The sequence below is a fragment of the Peromyscus maniculatus genome, chromosome 6 (assembly GCF_049852395.1).
Source record: "Peromyscus maniculatus bairdii isolate BWxNUB_F1_BW_parent chromosome 6, HU_Pman_BW_mat_3.1, whole genome shotgun sequence".
Taxonomy (NCBI): domain Eukaryota; kingdom Metazoa; phylum Chordata; class Mammalia; order Rodentia; family Cricetidae; genus Peromyscus; species Peromyscus maniculatus.
Window position 1 is genome coordinate 46,746,170 of NC_134857.1, and position 19,854 is coordinate 46,766,023.

At 44.7% G+C, this 19,854-nt stretch overlaps 1 protein-coding gene across 2 annotated transcripts in view; it reads left to right on the forward strand.

The window, feature by feature from the left end:
• Kcnab1 (potassium voltage-gated channel subfamily A regulatory beta subunit 1) overlaps positions 1–19,854 on the forward strand; it is a 368,345-nt gene that overhangs the window by 346,590 nt on the left and 1,901 nt on the right. For both annotated transcript variants that reach the window (XM_076574194.1, XM_006972621.4), the window contains exons 9-13: positions 210–295; positions 948–1,068; positions 2,095–2,189; positions 9,119–9,239; positions 15,281–15,369. In XM_076574194.1, the coding sequence (XP_076430309.1) occupies positions 210–295; positions 948–1,068; positions 2,095–2,189; positions 9,119–9,239; positions 15,281–15,369 (512 nt within the window). The remainder of the gene's footprint in view (positions 1–209; positions 296–947; positions 1,069–2,094; positions 2,190–9,118; positions 9,240–15,280; positions 15,370–19,854) is intronic.

Sequence of the window (19,854 nt, forward strand, 5' to 3'; positions counted from 1 at the left end):
GAAAATGAAGTGTCAGTTTCCCTAAAAGTACTGTTAAAAGTACTGTCAAGCCTCCAAACCACAGATGGTCAATGTATGCTGTCACCAGTGTAAGAGTAATTACACTAATCAAATAATTACATTAAATTTCTAACTTTGGGAGAGAAGAAGGAAAACACCTAACTGTGTAAAGTAGATAAGTTCATGGAATACTTTTTGGGCTTCCGTAGAAATTGTTCGAGCCATGACGCACGTGATCAATCAAGGCATGGCAATGTACTGGGGCACCTCGAGGTGGAGCGCAATGGAGATCATGGTGAGTTATTTTCTAGTTTTGATGGCTGCTGAGCACCATATCATTGTTTTTTAGATACATGCTTAAGTTGCAATATCTTCTGCAGACTTTTCTCACAATACCATGGCATTGGAATGCTGTGATCTGTTCCATCATTAGGGAGATGGCTAGCAGGGCTGGCAGTTTAGAACAAACACAGGGGCCCAGATCTCCAACAAGAATCATGTTTAGCATGTTCTTTGCTGACAAAGGGGCAGAGAGAATTTCAAAGCTAATGAGAAATGGGAATAGAGTATTATAGCTTTCTTACAATAAGCTTATTGGTAACTATTCTGCTTATAACATGCCACTTATAGATTACTTCTGAGTGTTTAGTTTGAGTTTTATTTCTTTAAGAACCTAACCATATTCAAACAAAATCTTCTTTATAATAGTCCATAATTCAAGCTTTGACTAATTTGCCCTAGACTTTACTCAGTCTAACCCTCCCAAAGAATAAGGATTTCCCATCTTGGGTACCTCACTTGGTGAAGTTTATGATCATAACTTTGCATGTGTTTGGCTTATTTCCATGCTCCATATTTACTCCACTGGAATGAGCATCCCCATGGAAATGAAGAGTGAAGCGCCAATTCTCATCAGCATACTCAGTTTCAATCTCTTCTGTCCCTAGGAAGCCTATTCCGTCGCACGACAGTTCAACATGATCCCACCCGTCTGTGAACAAGCTGAGTACCATCTTTTCCAGAGAGAGAAGGTGGAGGTCCAGCTGCCAGAGCTCTACCATAAAATAGGTAATCTTTAAAATTACATCTGATCATTTTTTGAAATATGAGAATCAAGGATGGGGGTGAGGGTGTTAGGAAAATGCTTTCCCAAATGTCCCTAAATAATGTGATACAGAGACGACAAGAACTGTGCATCTCAGAGATAGTGGCAGAATCAGGTGGGTCCATAGTTAGTCTACAAGATCCTGTGATGCCAATCACAGAGTTGTACATTGACTTTCAGACATACACTCAGCAGGTGTTCAAAAACTGCACACACAGAGAGGATGCAGTGGATAAAGCTGATTTGCATAGGTGCTTGCTCCAGCATAAACATGCATCTGTGAGTAGACTGAGTACCGTTTCAAAAGCACGTAGAGGTCCAACCACATGTCTCTCGTGCTGTACCTGGGCCTGGGTAAGACGGAAGGAAGTCAACAACAACCACCAAGTCAGGACAATTAGTTTGTGTGGAAGCAGTGCCTAGGGTGGGGACACAGAGGCAATACAAACACAAGAAATTTGGATATTAGAAACAATCAATAAGCTGCATTTTCAGGCCTAGATGCCAAAGCAGTTTCCAGAGGTGATTTTTTCCCCCTAAAAATAATAGTCAAATGCTGGATTCAGCAATAGCTGGTGCTGTTTCTGTCGAGCACCAGGCATTTGCTGGGTGCGGACTGCGCTCCTGCTAAGCACCAGGTACTGTCAGGCACTGGTGGAGAAATGAAGCTCCGACTCTCTGTGCAAGCAGAAACTCTTATCTCTTGGTCTATGAATTGTGGCCGTGAAAAGATCATGAATAAGCCGTATTTTCGGGCTCGCTTAGAAGGCTCACTCCCAGGAACAGACAGTACATGTTTAATTGGTTTATAAAAGAACGAGGCACAATTTGTAAGTCCTAGGGTGTAATGGAAAGACGGGTGCTGGTATTAACTCATTTATCTGGCCAGCTTTCCTCTAGAACTGAGCTCTGCTGAAACACACCCTCGCTTTCGGTCCCACTCGGCACAAGCAAGTTTCTGTGATTGTGTTTTTGTTTTTCCCTCGCAGGGGTTGGTGCAATGACATGGTCCCCGCTTGCCTGTGGAATTATTTCAGGAAAATACGGAAATGGGGTGCCAGAAAGTTCTAGAGCATCACTGAAGGTATTTTCCTTAACTTCTAGAAAAGTCTAGGGGAGGGAAGAAGGGAAGATGATGGATTAGGAGCAGAGCAGCGGCCCAGGGCTTCTCAGCTTAAGCACACTGTGGCCTTGGCTAGCCATGGCCTCTGGCAGGGCCCCCTCAACCCTGCCCAGGTCTCTCTCTGCTGCTGGCAACGGATCAGTCAGCCCTTCATAATCTGCCTGCACAGAGATTTCGTCTCTAAGGACTGAACGTGTCCAATGACCTGGTTGACTTGCAGACTCAAATCCCTACATTCTTACTTGTTCTTATGTTAAAGGAGGTATTTCATTCCTTGTCTGGAAGTGACAGAACTTAAAAATCCCTTTTCTATGTAAGAGGATTTAATTTTCCTTTTCTTGAGAAAACAAAACTTAACCCATAAGGGCTTAATCCATTTGAGGTAAACAGCTGTAGCTGGGTATGGTTTGAGGTTGGCTTACATTTCCTGTCCCCAAGCACAGTAGGAAAGAGGGCCCCGGGAAAGAGAAACTGAACACACCCTCACCAGCCTCCAGTCTGCGCAGTGGGTGTTTTATTTTATTTTTTTAAATCAATATGTATTGTACCACATGGTGGGTTTCTTAATGTTCTGTTCATCATTTACTTGACCACTCCCCATTGCCCAGTCCCATCGGAGGCCCCTTCCTGCTGATTAACTTATTGGGGAGTACTAACATCTTTTCTTATTAACAACAAGGTGTCTGTTCTTTAAAAGCTTGAGAGAATGTGCAACAACATTACGATCACAAATTACTCTGAAATGTCAAGGAAGAGAGAATACAGGAATCTTAAAAATTCAGACAAGCCAAAGTCATCTTAAGAAGAAGCATATGTCCGACCCAGGCTCCAGCCTCGATTAGCGCTGAACCAGCAGAACAGCCCAGCTCTTTAGGGGGGCGGGCGGAGGGGGGGGGGGCAGTGACAGGACACAGAGACATGGATGGGACAGGACAACTGACCACCAACACTTCCCTAACTAGAAACTTCTCAAGGCTTTTCTGACTACAAGAGTTGAGATTTTAGCTTGTTTGTTCTCTAAAATCACAAGATATAAATATCCCCCAAAGCATGCTGACATGACAGTGTTCTCATTTTTTAATTATCCCAAAGCACAGTTATCTCAGAATATTTAATGAGATCTTGTTCCTGAAAACTGAAGGTCGTTCAGAACAAATTCTAAACAAGTCCATGAGGAAAAAAACTAAAGGCATCTTAGGCAAGATGTGAAAATGGTGGCAGGCAGGAAGGGCATGACGGAAAAGGAAATACTGAGAACTGTCCTTTTATTGAACACCTGCCACGTGCCAAGGAGCTGTGCGTTATCTTTGGCTCCCTTTTATCTTCACAGTGAGAAATGGACACAGGTAGCTTGCAGTCAGTTGTGGCTAAGCTAAATTGCTATATAGACACTCCTCTACTTACCATGGGGTAAGGCCCAGACAAACGCATTATAAGCTCAAAATGTCCTGTCAAAAATGCACTTAATATTTGAATATCATAGCTTAGCCTAGCCTTATCTTGAAAAAAGAAAAATAAAACATCTAATACAAATCCTTTTTATACTAAAGAGTTGGCTATCTCATGTAACTGATTGACTATTGGACTGAAAGTGACTAGCAGAGGTTGTATTGATACATCTTCTGCTTATCAGTAAGAAAATCCCAAGTCAAACAATGGTAAGCTAGAGACCATCTGTGTATTCTTTCATAGGCTTTCCCAAAATTTCAAAGCACTTCACATATGTGGGCTATTTGTTCTCAGAGTAATCCCGCAAGAGGCAGGCTTCTGCCGGATGCAGAAACTGAAGCCCAGGGACATTAAGCAACACGAAGACCATAAACTCCTAACAGATAAAGCTGACATGAGAAGCCAGGCCTCCTGCTGTCAGTGAGTTATCTTCCCCAGAGACATCTGTTTCCTTTCACACCCAGGTCTTTAAGGGAAGAAGCAGTTGTGCTGTGTCTGGTCGGTGGGACTGTGCAGCCTCTACCACCGTTTGATAAAAAGCTCACACACAGATGGAAAACTTCCACAAACGCACTAACCTAAGTAGGGAGGGGGGTGGGGAGAACACACAAAATGACTGACTATGGCTAAGCCCAAAAGGTAACTGGGGAAATGTTGTCTTTCATGAAGTCAGTCAAGTAGGCACTACAGGGACATTAACAGGAAATGTTTAGAACCTGTCCAAGCGAAAGGTAGCTAGCTGTTCGTCAGGTGCTAGGCTGCAGACTGCCACGAACTCTCCAGTGTGTTCAGAGCAACATGCCTGTTCTTGGGGAAGCACTCAAGCGGAACTACCAAAGTGAAAAATGAAAATAAAAAATTAAAGCAGCAAATGGAAGGGCATCCTCAGGACTAAATTAGAGTGCTAATAGAAAAATGAGAGACAAGTGGACAGATAGATACATTGGCAAATTTTAACACAGCCCTCCAAATGGTTCATATAACACTGCTGTTGTTATTATCAATGAAATGTATTTTATGTCTGCTATATTGAACTACAATTGAAGAATCAATCACTTTTTAAAAAATGACTCTCCAGGGCTCTTGCAATCAACAAGATTAGCCAGGGAACTTTCTCTTCTGGCTGGCTCCATCCCTCTAACAATGACTTTTAACTCCACATCCTCAGCTCTGACTCCACTGTTGGGAAGCAAACCGCTTCTTCCAGTCTAACAGATGTCCCATGGGTATCTGTCAAGCCCAATAGAATCTACTCCCACATTCCCTTCTGCTCAAACTTAACTCTCCTCTAGATCAGCAATGCCTCGCTCTGCCCAAGGTCTAGCCATCCTGGTCAGATGTCATAATGCCACCTCACATTACCACCTCTTCATCCTCACCATGCCTAGCAACCACATCCTCCAGACCACATCCCACCTCTCAGGTCCGCCCCTGCACAGCCCTAATGCAGGTCTTCATCTTTCCTTACCAGGTTTACTGCAAGTGAACTTGGATGCTCTCATTTCCTCCCTCTTCCCAACAATCTGCCCTTGTGGTTAATTATCTTCCTAAAAGACCATATCATAATCCATTTTAAAATGCTTTCATGACTTCTCAGTTCCTGCTTACAGGATAAGTCCCAAATCCTCTTGGAATCTAAGTCAAGTCTATGTTCCCATTCTTGTCTCTACTATCCCATGTTATTTCATTTCCCACCCAAATGCACTGTACTCTCCCTTGCCTCCCAGAGTGTTCTTTTCATCCTCTTGTGGCTCTCCCATCTTATCCTTAAGAACAAAGCCTGTAGCCTTATAAACTTACTGAGTTACCTGCACTTTTCCTCTGTTTAGTCCATCAACACTTCTTTCAGAGGCTTGAAGTTCTCTGGCTTCAGTGACAGACCTCAGTGTGAACAATCTCATTCTAAGAACTCTATTGTCACATAGACAATCCTTGAGGATGGAGTAGGGCATGGCTCAGTAGGGATCTGTCCATGGACTTGAACATTATTAGTCCTCTGTCTCCTCTACTTATTTCTAATATGGATATGCCATTTTCTTCCACTATTCATGAATCTTGCCAGTGATGCTGGGAGCAGGAAAACTAACAGCCACATCCTTAAGAGAACGTATCCTAGAAGAAAAGAGATCTTTGATTCACTAACTTCAGACCAGAGAAGAATGGCCAGAGTTAGGCAATGCCCAACCTGTGAGACCAGCAATAGTAGCTGAAAGAGAAAAATACTTTGGTCAGCTCAGTCATGTACCACTTTGTTGGAGTATTTTTCATAAAGAAGGTGCTACAAACATGACTGGTGAGGAAATCATCGAAAGAGGAAGGACACTCAGCTACAACACTTGAGTTCCTAGACACTGACTAAAGCTCTCTAATCCATCACAGAACCTGGCACAATTCAATAAGTTCCGAATGAATGAATGAATGAATGAATGAATGAATGAATGAGATAACCCAAAACATAAGATAAATTAGTTGTTGGCAAATATTACTGTATGTGTTGGTTGCTGAGAATACAGGGACCAATGGAATAACCCTGATGTTCACGAAGTATCTTAGTTCAAGATGCTCAAGAGACGAACATATGGAAGGGAACATTATGGAGCAACAGAATCCACAGCACTGTGCCGTCCACAGAGTGGCAACCATACTCACCATCAACCTTACAAAACACAGGGTCACTTTTATAATGAACATTTTAGTTAGATTTCATCTCTTTCCACAGTTAACATTTTCCCATTTGAAAAGAAGTTAAAGCTGTTTATTTCCAAAAAACAAAAACAAAAACAAACAAACAAAAAAAAACCCTTCGCGTTTCCTTTGGTATTAGGAAGGCAGTATAAACACTGTAATTTTTTTAAAACCCTAACTCCCTATGCATTCCACTGATTAAGGCAACAGTGAAACATATTGTGTTGATAGTCAGAAGAGAAGGTTTCAATGAGTGTCTGTTTATGTGAGTGAGTGTGGGCACACACGTGCTACTGTGCATGTGTGGTGGCCAGAAGTCACCCCAGGTGTCGTCTTCACTGTCCATCTTGTCAGACAGGGTCTCTTTTTTGTTGCTCACTCCTCTAGACATCAGGCCAGCTGGCCCATGAGGTTCTGGAACTCTCCCGTCTCTGCCACCCATATCACTGTAGAAGTGCTTGAATTACAGGCACACACGTCATCGCGTGGGGGCCGGGGATCCGAACTCAGGTCTTCGGTCTTGTGCAGCAAACACCGGACTACCCACTGAGCCATTTCCCCAGTGAGGGCTATTTGTAGAAGTCCTTCAATATGGCCGGTGTATGTGCATCTCTCTGTCTCTCTCTCTGTCTCTGTCTCTCTGTCTCTGTCTCTCTCACACACACACACATAGAAAGAGAGACTGTGTATTCCAATCTTAAGAAAAAAATCATTACATATACTATCTCAAAAAATAGAGTTCTATAGAACTGATAAATGAAGCATTCTTAATGTACATGATACATATTGAAATCTCAGGAACTCTACTTTTTAAAAAACTGTTCGAAAGCATTTGTCTATTACCTTTCTCATTTTCTGCTTGAGTCACATTCAGAGATATTGCTTCCCTGAAAAATCATGAAGTTTACGTAAGGTTTAGGACATTTTCCCACTTCGGACACCCACAGCTGTTCAGGGCCGTCAGACACAGGCAGCCCTGGCTCAAGAAGGCTGCCTGGGCCCCAATCATGTCCTCGTTGTTCACAGCCATCCACCCCATCACCACCGGCACTAGCTGTCATCTCTGGAGATGTCACTTCGGGCATCCTTCCTCTGGAAGAATCAGAGACTTCCCAAGGCTGAAGCTGGGAAAGCCTTGGCCATGTTCCCAAGCAAAGTCCCAAGTGCAGAGCCAGACCATAAGCCTTTGATATCTAGGAGCAGACAGAACTGGGGCAGGCTGCCCTTCTCTTTTCACATCTGCAAAATTATTCCAAAAATCACAATAAAACATAATGTGGTTATCCTTTTCTTCGGAAATTCTTAGAGGGATGAAAAAATACTTAATGAAAAAAGCCAGCAGCCTATGGAAATCATTTGGGAAGAGTGTCTGTGGCCAACTGCCAACTGCCAACTGCAGAGCTTCCTGGTGCCTCTGGGAAGGTTCAGATCTATAGTTGTGAGGAAAAGAGGAAGGTTCTTAGAGGGACTCACTCCGATAGCTGGTTACTGCTAGCCTTGTATATTAGAGAATTAATTCCCATCTCTGCAGAGGCCCACAAAGATTTCCTAGTGAGATTTGAGCTTGCTTTACCCAGCAGGGTTGCATTAGAGGATTGCATGACCATGTGTGTGGTTACTAGGTGATTGGAAGGGTCTGCACTTGGCTGAGCTAGGGGGAGGTCTTTTGCTCCACCCCTTGGCATTCCTATAAAAAGCCCTTTAGAAGAGACAGAAAGGGCTAGTGGATACGGATCCAGGCTCTCCTGAGGCTATCCTGTGTTTCTGTTTCTCTCCCTCTACCCTTCTATCTAATATCTCTTATCCCTCACTCTTCAAAAGTACCCTATCGTAAAAATGTTGGAGCTGGTCACCCAGCTGGACTCCCACACATGTCCTGTAAGAGCAGAGTCATCTGCAAAGTAGGGCTGTGAAAAAGTCTCAGAGACCTTTCATATTTTGGGAGGTAAACTCAATAGTCTACAGGTCATGGTCAATCTTTTCCCCTTTTTTAATGAGTACTTTCCTGGGTTGTCTTCTAAACATCTACTCGATTGATTCTAATTTGTGGCATTAAAACCAACCACAATAAGAAGTCAACACAAAATCCCCATAATAATATTATTATTGTTGTTGTAATTATTATAATTATCATATTATTATATTAGGGAAATGGAGAGGTGGCCCAGTGATTAAAAACACTTGCTACTCTTGCAGAGAACCTGAGTTCAGTTCCCAGAACCAATGTTGGGTGGCTCATAACTGCCTGTTACTCCAGCTCTTAAGGATCTAACATCCTCTAGCCTCAGAGGGCATCTGCACACACATGCACATACATATAAATAAAATATTTTAAAATAACAATGAGGGTAGGGATGGAATAAGGCAAGAGACAAGTTATAATAATAATACAAAACAATGAACTTCAGAGAGCAAAAGTCTCTCTTAACAGAAAGCTGAGCGTGTGTGTGTGTGTGTGTGTGTGTGTGTGTGTGTGTGTGTGTGTGTGTGTGCGCGCGCCTATGTGTGCCACCTGAGTTCAGGTGCCCTTGGAGACCAGAAGAGGGCATCGGATCCCCTGGAGCTAGAGTTATAGGTGGTTGTGAACTATCTGATGTGCTAGAAATCAAACTCATGTCCTCTGAAGGGGCAGAAGACACTCTACCGGATGAGCCCTCTCCAGCCTCACCCTGAGGTTCTTATAATTTATTGAATTACCACCTTTGATATCACACTCACACAAGATACCACCGCTTCCATGTTTTTGTTATCCCCAGTGCTACCAGTGGCTGAAGGAAAGAATTGTAAGTGAAGAAGGGAGAAAACAGCAGAACAAGCTAAAAGACCTTTCTCCGATTGCGGAGCGTCTGGGATGCACACTACCTCAGCTGGCTGTGGGTAAGGAAATTCCTAGGGGATGGCAGAGCGGAGTCTGGATTGGGGGCTAGCTTTCACCAAGATCACTAAAAATGTACTTTTCTATGGCTGACCCACACCCTGCCAAGGTAACATGTCGACTGTGGGGGGAGGCTGGTCTCAGGAGCATCAGTTTCTGGTATATGCAGCAGAAAGTGAGTTATTCGGATTCTCCCAGAATTTTCTATATGCTACAACATTTTTTTTCTTTCCTTTCTCCCTTATAAGGCAGTTGCATGAGAACACATCAGTGAAAATACAGAGAGAGAGAGAGAGAGAGAGAGAGAGAGAGAGAGAGAACAAAGTTATGTGGGTAGAAAGATAGGGAAGACCTGGGAGGAGTTTGGGGAAGGGGAATAATAAAAATATACTGTATGAAAAAAATTTAATAAAAAAGGAAAAGACAATACACACATTTTCAAGCGTCTGAGGCAATGACACCCGTCTCTTCTGGCTCAAGCTTCTGCCCCTGTTGACACTCAGACAAGGCCGGGAAGAGGTTGGGAAACAGGGTTCCAAAGAGGCCCTTGGCTCCTGCCACACTGAAAGCTGATACTGCAAGGACAGCTTCCCCTGGAGACTTTTCAACGGCCATGAAAATTGTTCTTTGCATGCTGTGGAGTCTGTGAAAGGTCACGGCCACCCAAAACCACATGCACTGGCACTGGCCGTTAAAACATAATGGGAAGTACTTACTTCGTTTCTAATGTGCCAGTGGCCGAAATATGAAAGGAGAACAGCAGCTGGAAAGATGGCTCAGTGGTTAGGAGTGTTCCCTGCTCTTCCAGAGGACCAGAGTTTAATTCCCAACACTCATGTCTGGCAACTCACAACCCTCTATGACTCCATCTCCAGGGGACCCAACACCCGCTTCTGGCCTCCAAAGGCACCTGCAGACATATGGCATACATTCAAACACACACACACACACACACACACACACACACACACACACACACACATGCACGCACACACACAAAGTTAAAACTTCAAAAATATCTTTTTTTTTTTCTTTTTTCTGGTTTTTCAAGACAGGGTTTCTCTGTGTAACTTTGGAGCTTTTCCTGGAACTCACTCTGTAGCCCAGGCTGGCCTGGAACTCACAGAGATCCTTCTGCCTCTGCCTCCCAAGTGCTGGGATTAAAGGTGTGTGCCACCACTGCCTGGCCAAAAGTATTTTTAAAGTAAAACAGAAAGAGGTGAAAATAATTTTAATAATCTATTTAACACGATCTATCCCCAAATTACCATTTCGGCATATATAACATTACTGAAGTTTTTAAAATACTTTTTTTCAGCCTGTTTTCAAAACACAGCATATATTTTTATATGAAGCACCTTCAGCCTGAACCTGGGCTCAATGTCACACATAGTGACCCCCGAATTGAATACAAAAGCATTCACACTTGCCAGGGCTGGGGAGTGCCAGGCTGTGTTACACACACACACGCCACTGTCATTGTCCTTTCTCCTTAGGCTCAGGACATCCTGTGGGGTACATGCTAGGAGGAACCCTGTCTCACAGATGTCACTGGATGACTCACTAGAATTGGCACGGTAACTAAGAATTAAGGAACAAAATAGGAGTTAATTCCAAGGGGAAAAATCCTAATAAAAAAAGAGCAGCAAATTAGATACACAGGCCAGGGTAAGGCCTGTGCAAATAAGTAACGGAGTATGTGCTGGCAGCTTCGCTCTGCTGAGGTTAGACATTTAAAAAGTACAGTGAACAACAGTACTAGAAAAATGGAAATGAAGGTGGGAGAGATGGCCCTTTGGGTAAAGGCACTCAGTGCCAGGGCTAACAACCTGAATTTGGTCTCCATCTCCGGAAGCCAGAGAGTGTATTTACATAGAACTAGACATACAAGGCTGGAGGTTTTCTTAACATACACAAGAAAAACATACTCTACTGTTGTAAATAAGATTTTAGGTGGGAACATGAATTGAGTACACGTGGCCCTCCGTATCCACCAAGTCAACCAACCGTATACATTGTATTGGGCATTATAAGTAGTATGGAGATGACTCCAAGAGAGTACAGGAGAATGTATGCAAATGTCACGCCATTTTATAAGACAGAATTGAGTGCCTGCATCATGGTGAGGAAGGAACCAATTCCCCACAAATACCAAGACGATTATAGTAAACTCTGGAAGAAATGCAATAACATTACCTTCCTAGAAAGGAAACCTTTCAAAAATGAAGACTGTCTCTGGACGTTAGATTCATGATGCACCCTTTGTACAGTGTTTGGGTTTAAATTGATACGTGTTGATTTTTCCTCCCTTTCCTCCTATGCCCTAGATCAACGATTCTCAACCTGTGGGTCCGACTCCTTTGGGGTCAAAAGACCTATTCACAGGGGTTGCATGTCGGATATCCTGCATATCATATATTTGCATTATTATTCTTAACAGTAGCAAAATCACAGTTATGAAGTAGCAACAAAAATCATTTTATGTTTGGGGGACACCACCACATGAGGAACTGTAGGAAAGGGTCACAGCATTAGGAAGGTTAAGAACCACTTCCATAGATGTTTTTCTTGCCTGTCATCTTCTTTCTTTACAAACAAGCAGTTTTTATCCACAGAATTCTCAGACCCCAAAAGGAAAGATTTCCAGACTCATTGCTTTTGATCTCCAAGGACAGAGTGTGACTTGGAGAGGGGAGGCTTCCAGCAGGAAACAGACTGCTTGGACCTGCATGGTGCTCCCCAGTCACACACATGCCCAGGAGCCAGCACTCAGCTCACTGGCAGCTAACAGGCACCATGGATGTGCTTGCCAGAGATGCCCCGTTAGATAGACGGATTATGAAGAATCAGCTGCAGGTGCTATCCAGCCCTGCAAAGCGGGCTCTCTTCTGCCCTGCAGTCCTCAGAGGAATCGGGTGCTGCTGAAATCAGTTCACCGCTTTGCACTCAACTTCCACTGGTTCCAAAAGGAATTCTAAGAGCCAAGCAGAAGGCAATAAAGCCAAGGGAAAGGAAAGAGCAGGGAGAGGGTGCTGAGTAGGACCACCTGGAAGGATTCGGTGATTGCCTCAAAGGCCTGGGAACAGCTTAGAGGACGGCTAAGGGCAGGGCCCTGAGAAAAAGGAGGCAGAGGCGCGGGAGATGAATCAAGCCTCTGCGCCTATGGTTCTCCAGCACACATTTAGTAAGTGCGGCCCATGTGTCAGGTACGGAGTGAGTTGCTGAGCATCCAATTCAAGACAGCCACATCCCACAGCCCGATGCGCAAGTCAAGAACATTAATAGATGTGAGTACAGGGTTTATAGTTTTGAGAAGGCTATGGGGCTACGGGATTGATGTGTAGGGCACCCAAGCTGGCCTGGGATTCAGGGTAGGCTTTCTGGAGAAGGCAGGACGGCTGGGAACCACAAAGGATGAGATGTTAACGAGGCACAGAGAAAGTGAGGCCAAAGGTGCATTCCAGGCAAGGGGCTCCCACCGGAGGAGAAATCACGGATGTTTAGGAATCGTGATTAACAAGCCAGCGCTCCTGAAAAGTTCAGGCAGGAACCTTGAAGCTAGAGAGGCAGAATCAAAAATAAAAGTTGCCAGGGTAAGAAATGCAGGTCATCTTAAGGGAAAGTGATCTTGTCAGGCCCAAGCTCAAGTCAGGAAAGCGATGCTATGAAACCTAGAGAAGCCGCGGCTACGAGTGAGGGATCTGTATGAAGGGAGAGGCAGCCGGAGCAAGAAGTAGGAAAACCAGTGATTCTAGGGAGAGCTACTGAGGGCGGAATGAGGACAGCGGCAGCAGAAGAGGGATGGACCAGAGCAGTGACCCTCAAGGGTCCACACAACAAAACACCATGCAGCAGGGAAAGGATGCACCGCCTCAACACGGATGCAGCTGGAGAGCGCGTATATGTGAGGTGCAAGAACTCAGACACAAAAGGCAACGCCTTTATTCTATTTCAATGAAACGTTCGGATCCAAAAGCAAGTAGCAAGCGACTGCCTGGGGCTGAGGTTGGACTAGGTGTCAATTAACGCCAGTAGGCATCAGGGATTTTACTAGAGTGACGGAAAGGTCTACTAGAACTGAATTTAAAACAGTAACGGTTACATGCTAAAATCGCTAAGGGCTGGTAAAGTTTTTTTTTTTTTTTTTTAAAAAAGGTAGTTAATGTACACTTTAAAACAGATAAAATGATGTTTGATATGTAACTTCTACCTCAATAAAGCCTTTTCTTCCTTCCCCCTTAAAGTTTAATTCCCAAGCTGGAAATACAGTTCAGTCGGCAGAGTGCTTGCCTAACATTCTTGAAGCCCTGAGTTTAAGTTTCAACAGGACATAAACCTGGGATGGTAGCATATTCCTCTAAACCCAGGACTAAGGAGGTGGGGGCAGTGAATCAGAAGTTCAAGGTCATCCTTGAGCTACAAATAAAGTTTTCAGGCAGCTTGGACCAAAATAAAAGTTATCCTATAAGTACTTTGAAGCTACATATCTCAAGCCAAGATCTTCTATGCAAGAAATCTTTTGTGAGGTATAGAGAGGGTGCTTCACGAGCCCTCCACATAACTCTTATCTAAGGATAAGAACCAGTGGATTAGAGAAACTGGAAGAATAAACAATTAGACAGGGAATTTAAAAGGGAAGGTGGAATCAGCAAAAGACAATCCTTAAAGAGCCCAGGAGGCCAAGACGCTGGCACTGGGCACTGAGACTGGCTGAGCCAGGCTATCAGTAAGAGGTGTTCAGAGGCAGAGGGTCCAGCAGAAACATGCAGATCCACGCTAGGACGGTCACTGGAACCAAGAGGCTCCTGGGGGCCTTGGCTTCCAGAACAGGGTAAGGGAGGGGCTGGACTATGATGAATGGGATACAGGACTCTCCACTGACCTCTCAGAACTTCCAGAAGTTGGAGAAGACACGAACGACACTCAGGGGACAGAGGGAAAATGTTTAACTAGTCAAAGAAAAGGGAGATGGATCCAGGGCACTGGGGCCCTAGGCCAGAATAGCATTCATCCTCTTCTGCAACTGGACAATGTCATTGTGAAAAGCAAGCAGGTAGACAACTGAGGACCATTCTACCTGGTGGATTTAATGGTTTAGATGGTCAAAGAAGTGTCACCTGCTGAGAGTGAACACAGGGCTTGAAGGTAGAGATCCTGGCAACATTGTTGCCCCCGCCTGTGATTCCAACACTCCCCAGAAGGCAGTAAAGTCAGTTCAAGGTCATCCCTGGCTACATAGCAAGTGGGAGACCAGCCTGGGCTACACGAGACCCTGTCTAAAAACAAAAACAAAAAACCCACAAACAGCACCAAAAGAGTAGACCATATACCTTATAACATTTGAGGAAAAAGAGATGAGCAAGGGCCAAAGAGAGGTTTATCAAGTTGGCTAAGGCCAATGGCAAGATGGCAAAAGAGAGGGGTCACGTGAGGCACCAAACCACGAGATTCTATGGTTCTCTCCAGAACACTACCCCCAAGTAGAAACACAGGTTCAGTTCTGATGGGATTTGCTAAAGCAGAGGAAGGATTAGGGCTCTGAGAGTTGGTTAAGATTTTAAAAAAGCAATTGAAATCGTCAATGCAAAAGGCTGACAGATGAGGAAAAATGACACCATGTATAAGACAAAAAGGGAGCCTGGAAGACACAAGAATCCAGACATTATCAGTTGGTGAGCAGTGTTGGGTATTTTCAGGAACAATGTATTCCTACGATGGGTAGCTAGCTGTATGAACACTCTGGTACTTGGGGCAAAACATAAGAAAGCCAGAGCCACAAACCTACTATTCAAATGCATGGATTGATTGTATTAAACTTCTATACAAGAGGGGTGTTGACCCAGTTTTAAATCCCAGAGAACACTGTGTATTCTCTATCCTACACACACATACATACACACACACACACACATACATACACACACACACACACACACACACACACACACACACAGGTTAATAAATTTTGGCTGCAACAAACCTAACTGTAGCTGATGCACTGAAGCTCATCAGCAAGCCTGACCCAGTGCTCTGCTCTTTCCAGCATGGTGCCTGAGAAACGAGGGTGTGAGCTCTGTGCTCCTGGGATCATCCACTCCGGAGCAACTCATTGAAAACCTTGGTGCCATTCAGGCAAGTACTGAAGCCCCTTCCAGCAAATTCCAGGGAATGCTACAGTGTGTCTCCAGGCAGTGTCCAGGACAAGGTATCAGGGACACAAAGCCATAAGCAGCAACAGCACACTTCACAATACGTGGATCTAGGGCTGTCCTCTGCTTATGTAGCAAAGAAGTTTCTCAAATTCCAGTGGTTCATTTTTTGTGGGGCAGTGCATTCCAATCTCATACCTGGCAACTGACGTCCCACGTCTAACCATAAAAGCATGTTTAAGTGCCTGCTTGATACCTAACAGTTATAAGACAAAATACACACATCCTTTATTCATTTGTTCCTTTCACAAACTATTTCCAATATAGTATGCCAAGTGACTCCTTTTCCACCATCTAACAGCATCCTGTGATGCCCACTCATCACACTACTTAGGATAAGATGTGTGATAACTGTCTGTCTCTTCTGCTGGACAGTAAGGCTGAAGGTCAGAGACCTCTGGCTCTCTTCTCCACTGACTTCCCACTTCCTACTATGTGGCCCTTAGTTATTACTCCAGAAGTAACTGGGGAATAAATTCCCATTTGGAACTTTCAGGATCTCATGCCCCTGGAAGGAAATCCAGGAGGCCCATCACCGAGGCCTCCATCCACCAAGGGATGGCCTGAGGGCCAGGTGCCGGACTGAGGTTGCAGCAGCACCTAGGGATTATGTAGAAGCAGGAGGAGGAGGGACAGAAGATGCTCAGGGGCATCTAAGGAAAGGGGTGGGGTTGGTGGTCTGATGGGATGGGTACCGTTCTTCACCACTGAACACATCTCAGACCTGAGCCTGCCCCTCTCCGCTTTGCTGACAGTCCTGGGATGAGCCTACCCTACTGCCAAGGTGTTTCCCTCCTGCTTTCTGGGGAATAGACTGTCACGGCTTCTCCTCTCTTCATCTACTCCTAAGACAAGCCCCGCCACCTCCCCCAGAACCAGAGACGAGGATGGAGACAGGGGCATTTAAAACCCTTTACAAACAGACCAGAATGCACTGGAGACTAAAATGGTACAGGTTGCCTAGCTGCCACCTTTCTCAGGATGGGGCAGTGGGGTGATTCTCTCCACCTGTTTCCAAACCCCGCCCAGCCATAGTTTCTCCTAGATTCTGTGGGTCTGACCCTTCACAGGGAACGGCCCCCTCCAATGAGCCACAGCATCTTCCATTTTCAGTTATGCACTGAGAAAAGAGAACCTTACACAAAGACGATGGGGTAGAGGCACGGTGTGTACCCAGAACTGAAATTCAACTCAGTGATTTCAATTCCGCTCATGGATGGGGTACTTACTGCATCTGGCACCAAGCCAGACAGTTGGCTTACTGTGATGGGTAAGACTAAGATCCTGTCCTTGAACTGCTGGAGGGCTAAGAAAGAGTACATTAAGAATTCTACACTTTATAGCCGGTCTCTGAGAGAGACTCATAATATATGAGGTACTGAAACACCACAGGACACAAGATACTGTCCAGTCTTCAACAAGCTTACATACATACCAGGAGACTGATAAAAATGTACGAAATTTCAGATTATATAAGGGCACTAAGCAAACAGAATGTTGTACCAAGAAGCAACAGAGAAACAGGTAGGCCTACTTGATATAGTATCTTTGCAAATGCCCCTGCTCCTTATAGGATGTTCATTCTGAGTCTTTGAACCAATTTACGTGCCTTCCCACAGCATAAGAGAAACCCAGGAGTATATTCCAGGACCAAATACAGCAATGTAAGGGACCTAGGCTGGGAGGGAACATGGCTCATAGGGACGGAATCCTTTCCAGGATTTAAAGAGGGAAGACGTGAGTCTATGTGGATGTTCAGAGATTCCTGAGGCTGCCAAGGAAAGCAGAAGGCAGGGCTGTGGTCATCACCGAGGCAACGGAAGTGGAGTGGGTGGGTCTGCAGATTTGGGAAGGCAGATACAAATTTTGGCAGGAAGGGAAATTCAGAATTCCTATCATGCTAACACTATCATCCTCTATCCCAAGGGAAGTCACGGGCAGGGCCAGGCATGAAGAAGCAGCCCTGGAGCTGAGCTGTCAGAGCTTCAGGAGCCTATCAGGCAATGAGGGAAAGGATACTTGACTCCCTAGCAAGGTTCTGGCTGAATGGGACTTCATTCTCAAAGGGCAAAGGAAAGGGACGATACCCAGGCAGCCTCATTGCTAACACAAGGGCTTACCAAATTTCCTTCTCCTTCACCCCAAGCACCAGCACGTAAGAGTCTAGACATGATGTAACCGAAGCCCTGGATGTGGTGAAAGATAGACTAGATATCTGGGAAAGACTGATGGGATTGGCTGCAAATGCACAGGAAATGTGGAGTGCTGGCCACCATAGGAAAAAGAAAGGTCGACAGGACTGGAAAAGTAGCAGCTACACTGCACAGTGAAGTATGCCTATGGCACAGGGGTGTACACACACACACACACACACACACACACACACACACACACACACACACAACCCCTCGCTGGGATTCTAATCTCCAGCCGTCAGGAACACTTCAGACCCAACCCCTACGTATACTCCAATAGTAGTGGATGCTCTGTCTCCAAAGTCACCAACCACCCAACCTGCAAAAGTCTCCATCATCCCCAAAGAACGCAGTCCTGGAGGCCCCTCCTTGACCCCCAGTGCCAGCAACACTAGACAAGCTCCCCTTAAACCTCCACGTCTTCCAGGCAGTGTAACAATAAGGTTGTACAACTGTACAATCTCACTAAATCTACACAATAGCTTAAAAGCTGTACAACCGGTTTAATCTCATTAAATCTGCATCATAGCTTAAAATGTTATAAAGTATCTGCAGGGTTTTTAAAGAGTGGTTTCATATAAGATTCTAAAAGCATGGCTCCTTCAGAAAACACTGGACTTTTAACACTACACACATTTTCATGTTTTATTCAAGTACTTTTATGCTTTCACTGTTTCTAGCTGATAAGTATTTTGACATAATGATTTTTTTTTTTTTTTTTTTTTTTGTCTCACATAGCTAGCCCACTGGATTTTTCTTCCACTAAATCCAGTTTCTCATCTCCAGTCTCCTTGTTAAGTCCCCAAGTAACATTAGCTATTTAAAACCTGAGACTCCAGAGTTAGCTAGCAGGAAACAAAACTCCTCGTTAGCTTCAGGTAGAAAAACCTATAACCAGAACCACAGGTTTCCCTGGGGAGGAGCTGCACTACTGCCCCAGCCCCAGGCTGCTGAGGCCAGCCCTGCAGTAAAGACCAGGAGCTGCACTACTGCCCCAGCCCCAGGCTGCTGAGGGCAGCCCTGCAGTAAAGACCAGGTCACCTCGGCCAGCAGGACTGCTGGTCATCCTAATTGCAACTGACCAGCCCCTACACGGGGTCATACTACTCCAGGCAGAAAGCTGGTCTTTGTCCCTTGTCTCATGGTACATCGTGTACCCTTGGTTCACCTCTGACAATCAATGCTGGCCCTGAAGGAGCAGCTGCCTGCTGCACGCCAGTCAGCTGCACAGGAAGCCCCACATGCACACAACACATCCTGCTCCACAATGACTCCCGACTTCCCCCTTGCATTCCACTGTCTCTGGCCCCGTTGAGTCCTGTACTGTCCCTTAGACTGTGATGTTTTAACACCCTCCTCTAACTCATCCTTGCACTCTCCCCAGGTATCCTGAGAGCAGTGGTTCTCAATCTGTGGGCCTCCACCCCTCAGGAAGTTGAACAACCCTTTCACAGGGGTCTCCTATCAAATAATCAATAATATAATCCCTAACAGTAGCAAATTATAGTTATGAGAAGCAACAGAAAATAATTTTATGGTTAGGGTCACAACACAGGGAACTGTATTAGAGGGCTGCAGCACTGGCTTAAGAGGTTCCCCCACAAGCCACAGAAAGAAGTCCTAGCTCTATAAAGTGGCAGTCAGGCACCCCTACATTCCGGCTCCTTTTCCCTTATTCCTACCATCTCCACTGGTCTTTCCTCAGTATCACTCCATTGCACTCTTCAAGGCCATGCCGCTCCATCTATCTGGGAGGCCTATTAAGCTGCAAACATCCTTCACCAGTTCTAAGCAGCAGCTGGAAACTGTTCCCAGTCTCTAGATCAGTGCTATCCACTGCCACAGCTTCTAGCCACATAAGGCTATTTGAGTACATGAATGATGGCGATGGCCTGTCCAAATATGTTTGTATGTGCATGTGAGTATATGTGTGTGTGTTTGTATAGTGTTCACAGGATTTGAAGGACTTAGTAATACCCCCCAAAGTACCTTAATTTTCTATACTACTTTCACATTAAAATGATACAGATATTAAGTAAAAATGTGTTAGCTGGATACAATGGAATAAAAATGTATTAACTATACCATTTTAGACAGTTGGCTTACCTGCTAGAAAAATTAAAACTAACATGACGACTTACATTGAATTCCCAGAGTATAGGGCTACTCTATATTGCTATGAGTCTTCACTTATGTTTTCATTTCTTTAGTCA